The sequence below is a fragment of the Hydra vulgaris genome, chromosome 02, assembly GCF_038396675.1.
Source record: "Hydra vulgaris chromosome 02, alternate assembly HydraT2T_AEP".
NCBI lineage: Eukaryota > Metazoa > Cnidaria > Hydrozoa > Anthoathecata > Hydridae > Hydra > Hydra vulgaris.
In genome coordinates this window covers 22,008,617-22,016,246 of record NC_088921.1, presented here as the reverse complement: position 1 = coordinate 22,016,246, position 7,630 = coordinate 22,008,617, and the positions used below count along the sequence as shown (strand labels likewise).

At 30.6% G+C, this 7,630-nt stretch overlaps 1 protein-coding gene across 1 annotated transcript; it reads right to left on the bottom strand.

Annotated features, from left to right (window-relative positions):
• Positions 1–615: 615 nt before the first annotated feature.
• LOC136075927 (arginine/serine-rich coiled-coil protein 2-like) lies at positions 616–7,630 on the bottom strand. Its single transcript, XM_065789375.1, has 6 exons — positions 7,565–7,630; positions 4,190–4,562; positions 3,539–3,567; positions 2,661–2,806; positions 1,354–1,509; positions 616–856 (listed from the first exon to the last, which is right to left on the bottom strand). The coding sequence occupies exons 1-6, from the start codon at positions 7,628–7,630 to the stop codon at positions 616–618; spliced, it is 1,011 nt and encodes a 336-aa protein (XP_065645447.1).

Sequence of the window (7,630 nt, the reverse complement as noted above, 5' to 3'; positions counted from 1 at the left end):
ACACTACCAACAAATACAAAATCTTGTAAAACAAATTCTTTTTATGATTTTTTGTATTTACACTATTTTTTTCTTTTATTAGATATAGAAATATTTATAAGAGTTAATCATTTTTTATACTAAAGTGTAACACAGTAAACCATCACCACTATATTCACCACCACCTTTAATATACACTAATTATTGTTGCTGTTCTGGAATAGGATTATGACAACTTTTTATATTAAAAGTGTTTGCCGGAAAAAGCACTCTTTAATGAATGAAAAATGCATATTTTTATGGCGATGGTGGTGGTTTGGCACCTCCTCGAGCCCTAAGAAACGTCCAGTAGATTGTTGCAGTTATAAATTTGTAGCCCACTGTTATCCCTATCTTTTGATATCAAGTTAAAGATACTTAAATAAGAATTTAAAAAGTTATAACAATTTAATTGATTAAAAATTAAGCTTTGACCACAGTTTCTTCAACAAATCCATGTATCAAAAATTTGCTATTTAAAACAACTTAAAATCTGGACAAAATTAGAAATGGTATAACTTTTTAACGGAGTCTTCTTTTTTAACAATTTAAAAATTATAATAACAAAAAACATCTAAAAATTAAAAATAAATAGAATTATAAGTTTTTCAGGCCATGACGATGAACAGTGTCTACTCTTGTAAATGTGGCGGCAGCAAGCCGATGTACACGTTCTATATCGATTTTTTTAATTGAAAACTCTGTCCGCTTTTTAAGTTTGCCTAGGTTTTCAGCTTGCCAGTTTTTGTTGTACACTGATCTCTTAAGTTCAGACCAAAAATCCTCTATTGGACGTAATTCTGGCACATTAGCAGGATTATGCTCTTTTGGTACAAACCTGATATTTTTTGCTTTATAATTTGTACTTTACGTGAATAATGCAATGAAGCTAGATCAGGCCAAAAAATAATATTGTCATTTTTATGATATTTTTCAATGAATTTCTCCAATCGAATCAAGACATTTTGAAATATACACATCTTCATTGACTACTTGACCTAAACGGAGCAATGTACTGCTGAGAAATTCCGTTTGTAGAAAATGCAATCCAAACAAATAATTTTGGCTCAAATTTGTCTTTTCTTTTTAACCTTACATCATTTGATGCTGCATTTATGTCAGAAGAGTATAATCCAGCATTTCCAGAAATATTAGTGTTTCTCAAATAAAAACACGATTCATCGTCAATAATAACAATTTTTTTCCGAAAAATCGAAGCCAACCTGCGGCACTTTGAACGAACAGCTGCTTTTTGAGCCGGTGTTCTTTTTTGGTGTTTTAGTTTTTTTACGATAACGAATGCTAGTATTTTGGTGAATAATTTTGCATATATACGGTTGTGATACATGATATCGTTTTGCAAGACCACGCTGTGAATTACCATCCTTTTGATCAATCGATTTTTTAAGGCGCTTTATCTCTTTTGCAGGCATCTTTGTTGCTTTGCGACCACTTCCGACTTTTCTTTCTGGTCCTATATTGTTCCCCTTTCTTTTAAGTATATTATAAATAGTAGATTTTGATATGTTCTCAATTCGAAAATGCTTTACAATAAAGTTTTTGTTGTCATCTGGATGCTAATTCAAAAATGCGTACACTCGTTTTCTAAGGGAGTCTCCGTTATAAGTTTTTTTTTTCATTTTTAATTATTCCTAAATAAATTATTTTTCAATTTTACATTTAAAGAATTAAATTTGCAACAAAATAGAAGTGATTGCAATTATATAAGTTTTTCCTTTGTATTTCCTTTGTATTTACTCAAACTTTGTACAGATTTTTAGTTATCACATGTTACCTACATTATTTTACTTTTATTAACTTTTATACAACTTATTTAAAACCTTTAGTAAAAAAAATCCCGCACGGTGTCGATGCCTACTATAATTAAGGGCTTGTTTCATACACAACAAAAAACAAAATCCTTAATGATACAAATGAAACTTTGAAGAATAAAATTGATTAACAAAAATTTATGTAAATAATGAAAAATATAAATTACAACATTTTAAATTTATATTTTTCATTTATATAAAAAATATATTTAGTGGAGAGTGGGGACAAGTGGGACATAAATTTTTTTTTTCAGAGTAATCGCAATATCTTTTTTGATGTATGAACTGAACCAAACTAGTCTTAACAAAAAAAGCAGTATTTTGGGCACCGATCATCACATTCACGTGTGAAATATTCCTTTTGATGCAATGACACAAGGAGTTTTTTGCACAGTAGTAAAACCTGTCTTACTAAGATTAAAAATTTTAAATGATATTGCTTTAGACTCTGATATACCTTCTTGTAATTTATTAAAGAAAATATCAATAGTATACAAATTAAATGCCGATGCTCTCGCAATTTTAGTTTCCTCTGGTTTTCTAACAGATAGTTTTGGGTTTCTTTTTAAAAATCTTATTAACCAATCTTGACAAGCTTTTTTTTGCTCTATCCAACGCAAGGGAAATTTTATTTTGTTTACTTGAACCATTTCAAAAGCTCTTACTTAATGGTGTAAGGCCATATAACATATCAGTACATGACTAGATAAGTGCTCAGTGTTTGTTCTTGTGCAACAGAAAAAATCATAGAGTGTTTATAATTTGGTTGAAGATTAGCAGCTGGATATTGACTTTTTTTTTTTTATACACCTATGAAGTGCAGACTTAGAAATGCCAGCTGAATATGCTGCTTCTCCAAGGCTTATCACATTTTCCACTTCGGCTACAGCAATTTTCAATATGTTTTCTGAAACATGTGGAGATTCACTTTTTCTTTTATAAACTCTAGGCATGACCTGAAATTTAAAAGAAATTAGGTTTGATAAAAAAATATTTATTTTTTAAAGTTTTAAGGTCACTGTTATTACTATATCTTATATCAGACTATTATGAAATTATGATTTTAAGATTAAAAAAACTTTTATGCATGTCTTTTGCTTTCCAAATGCATTCTATTGATGTAAAAAGAATTCTCAATTCCCAACAATAATAATAAATTAAATCAAATTTAACTTTAATAAAGATCTCTCTTTCCAAAATTTTTTTTTAAATCCACTGTATAAGAACTAAAACTAATATTAAATATTTCAATTAAACGTATTAATACGTTTATTTTGAAAACAATAAAAAAATTGTAGCTAAAATGTTCTAGCAATTTCTGCAATAAAATAACGCAAAACTGGGACAGCGACTTTTTTCTTTGTCCCGCTTCACCCTTATGTTGGGAAGACGGAATAAAACTAAAATTACAGCCACACAGTTAAAGCTAATGTATAAATTTAATTACTAAATGTTAGATGATAAGTGCATTTCCCTATAAAATAGAAAATTTGGTGCAAAAACAGTCGAAAATAAATATATACATGAGTTACTAGACTGAAAGCAAAAGTACTTTTTTGGGGTACTTTCAAAAAAAGAGTTTTCACCGCGCGCAGGGAGGGGAAATGATGTCTACTAAAAAGACCACATGAAATCTATACGCTTACATTAAATTACAGTAATTCGGCGCTGCTGCGAAATAAAATTACCGGGGTGTCCGACTTCTCCCCACTCTCCCCTATCATAAATGTTGATATATAAAACATATAAGTAAAATGTTTAACAAAGTTTTTACAAATTACCTAACTTAAAACTTAATGTATAATAATATTTATTACCTATGTTTTTAATAATATAAAAATATAAAGTTGTTGTTAGGCCTACTATTTTTTTTAAATTACATATTTAAAATAGATTTAAAAATAAAAAATTGATTATCAAAAACATAAAATTATTGGCTATTAGATTTGTCATTAGTTTTATGGGGGATAAGGGAAGGTTGTCTATTTTGAAAACTCTTTTAAGGGGAATGGACCAGAATTCGAAATTACGCCACTGTTTTTACGCTTACCTTGTTCGTGTTCTTTTTTTCCAGCAAGATGCGCTCTTTGCATACCCTGTTTAATGTCCAGTTTTTCTCTCAGTAAATTTTTAATCACATCTTCACTTTTATCTTATGTTTTGCCTATGTTTTTCTTTTCCCTCAAATTGCAAGTTGTTGTTTTTACTTCGGTCTTCTAATTCAGCAATTTTATTCTTTGGTGCTTCATTTTCATCTTTTAAAATTTTTTGAGGTCGTATTGTTCACTTACGAACTCGATAGTTATTTTTTTTGTGTCATTAAGTTCACGTTTTAATACTTTGCTTTCTTCTTTCATAACGATCAGATAGCTTTCTTCTTTCATAACGATCAGATCGCTTTCTTCTTTCATAACGATCAGTTCGCTTTCTTCTTTCATAACGATCAGATCGCTTTCTTCTTTCATAACGATCAGATCGCTTTCTTCTTTCATAACGATCAGATCGCTTTCTTCTTTCATAACGATCAGTTCGCTTTCTTCTTTCATAACGATCAGATCGCTTTCTTCTTTCATAACGATCAGTTCGCTTTCTAATTTTTGTATTCGATACATACTGTTCTGATTTACATTCAACATTAAGAGATGTTAAAAAGAAATTGTTAGTTTTATCTAATTTTGATATAAAATTTAGACGTTTTTCTTTAATGTAATTCTATAAAAGTAAACTAAATTATCGGCATAAAAATGTTTATCATTTGATATAAAAACTTATAAATTTTACTTTTGCAGTCGAAAAGTCACGTGGTAATGCGCAATTTCAATAATACAAATACTTAAATTTGGATGGGGGAAAATTAAGGTAGAAATTGTACGTAATTGTTAATCTTGGAGTCTTAAAAAAAGATATATCGATTTATAAATACTTCAAAAAATTATATTTTGTTGCTGCAGAAAAGAACAAAAACAAACTTGCGTTCCTTGGAACCAATCAATGTTCATAAAAGTTCCCTGCAGAGACTTGGATTAATGACCCAACTCAATGGCGATCGGTTCATTACCATGATGTATATCATTGTTTAATAAAAACAATATTTAGAAGAAGTCTTCGAATGTTTTCTCCTGAGGCTATCGCTAACTACAAATCACTAGATGCTAATAAATATTTTGTCTCTGTTTGGGTTCAAGAAGTTTTACATATGACATTGAGCTCTGATTTTGCAGTTTTGAAAGCAAAAGTCAGACCATCTTACAAAAGAAACAACCCAATTCACACACCGTGAGTTGCTGTTAACAAAAAAAGGTCAATCATCTTAAGTTACAATTACTGCATGGCAGGGTGAATTAAATGAAAATATTTCTTTACTTTTCCCTAGATATTTCTGTCTTAGGTAGACTTATGTGGGTTAAAAATATATATATATATATTTTTTTTTAATGTTAATTCACCTCCCCAAGGCCGAGAAGGCCACTACATACGAGGAGGCTACTTAATTGTGGTTATAACCCTCTCTCAACTCTATAACTCCGAAACACGAACCTTGACGAACAAGGCCGCTGCGCGGAGAAACAAGTTGAGCGCGGTACTACTAGGGACGTGGAGGGGATCGAACTCGGAACCTCTCGCTTACAAAGCGAGCGCACTACCACGACACCACTACCGCATATACATAATAACTAATGTGTACGTGGTATGTAAATGCTTGTTAAATAATTTAATTTGTAACCACTCTGAGATGAACTTAAAAAAGAACAATGCGAAGAAGATTGTTCTTTTTTAATTGTTCAAAATTATTACTTTTCAGGTACGCATATTTTTATATGTATATATATTACTTTTTAATAGCCTTGGTGAAACCCTTTCTTATGTTGCAGTCGTTTTGTATAAATTATAAACAACAGCTCGTTTGGGTTTGACGTCACAATCTTGTGCAGTTGTCCTTTGTTAATGAAATTTTACAAAAGACGTCAATCCTGCTCCAATTGATGAAATAATATTTTACAGTGCTTATGAAAAAAAAAAAAAAAAAAAAAAGTTTCAAACATAAAAGCTACATCGTTAACTGTAAGAGCAAACAACTTCTTTTTTTAATCACTATTTAAAATACTGTTAATGAGATTAAAATTTCGCTTGTAGAATCCATAATTACTTTAGTTTTATTTTATTGACATCAGCTTTGACATTTTCTTTTTGTATCAGCTGAAGTAAAAATATTCAACTTTACATAATTCTTCACAAAATTTAACTTCACATAAAAAGTAAAATTGACTTTTAATCTGCTTAAAACTTTAAAAATAAAAAATATTTTTCCTTAACAGCTAAATGAACAACATCAGACTCGTTTTCTTCAATTAATAAAATGAACAATTTCAAAGTTGTAGCGCTATTGTTATTTGAAGAATTCACAAAAGACTTTTGTCTTTTTTTAAAAATATAAGCTGTTCATATTGCTAGAGTCAAGGAGCCGTTTATTACAAGATCAACGTTGGATTGTCGATCATCTTCGTACAAGTCAATATTTTACTCAAATTGTGAAATGTGAAAATCGTTCTTGTTGTCGGACTATTAGAAGCACTTTCTTTACTCTAATTAGAGCAAAATTTATTCCGCCACCTGTCCCTGTCAACCAAACGAGAGACGGGCTCAAAGCAGTAGGTGTCGCAGAAGGAGCAAAAGAATTGTTTCCATCATCCGCCTTTATGCTCATTGCATCAAACATTCAAGTATTCTTCCTCGTACTGCCAAAGGATTTCCGATTTTGCCGTATGATGCGTTTTGTCCATCAATTCAGTCTAGCCTAGCTGATAGAATCTGTAAAAAGTGCAATATCTACTTTGCCTCTTAAGCTATGTTAAAAGCACGCTTCTATCTATTCTTCTGCTATAACACTCCTTCAAATCAAAAGGGTCCAACCTGTTCGTATTGCTGCCAAGCATCAGACAGAATTTTTGGCAGTCATCGCCTTGCAGAAGAATTCGAAAACTGCTGAATGGTTAGATGAAAATGAAGTTGACGCAACGAATTTGATTGTACCTCAAGAGAGCATTCACTACCTACTGTTTCAATTGATGATTACTTCAACAACCCATGGGAAGATTATATTAAAGATATATAATACTATTTGCTTAGTTGATTATTTAATGAGATATCGACTCTTATATAATATAATTTAATGAGATCTACTATTATATAAATGTATAATTTAGTCAGAAAAAAAATCAATGGTTTTTAAGCAGTTTTATTGTTTTTTAGGGGGGGGGGGGAGTTCACAAAAACTGACATCATAATATAACAGGGGTTGGCCAAAAATTGACAGTTTGACAAAGGGGGGAGGGGGAGTCGAAAAATTGAGAAAAAACACTGACGTCATGTATGGATGACCCCTAATTTATTACATGACTACCAATTGAGTTAACTCGTTCAGAAAAATAACTCGTACAGCCAATACAGATCGAGCCGCCTGCGAAAGAACAGGGAAAATATGTTTTTTTTCCAGGATTCTAGAGGGGATTATCACTGTTTATAGTTTGCGTAGATACCCGTTTCCGTAAATATGCAATCTTCAATGTATTTTTTTCTTTGTTAAGTTAAAGAAAAAGAATCTTTTTAGATTATTTTTCTTTGACTTGATTAAACACAGTGTCAAGTAAATTTTTAGGTAAGTTTTCAATATAGTTGTTATTTATAAAATTTACGCACAGAGTGATTTCGCATACCTTAAAATTACCCGATATTTCAATTAGATGGTTTTTCACAATTGAAAGCTCGTTTTCAGTGTGCAT

Bases quoted from the DNA above. Each gene is read 5' to 3' on its own strand.
- LOC136075927 (XM_065789375.1), bottom strand. From the start codon at position 7,630: ATGCACACTGAAAACGAGCTTTCAATTGTGAAAAACCATCTAATTGAA. The intron at 1,510-2,660 runs GTGTATAAAAAA...TATACTTAAAAG, and splicing joins TCTAAGTCTGCACTTCATAG to AAAGGGGAACAATATAGGAC. The intron at 857-1,353 runs GTATATATGCAA...AAAAAATATCAG, and splicing joins CGATATCATGTATCACAACC to GTTTGTACCAAAAGAGCATA.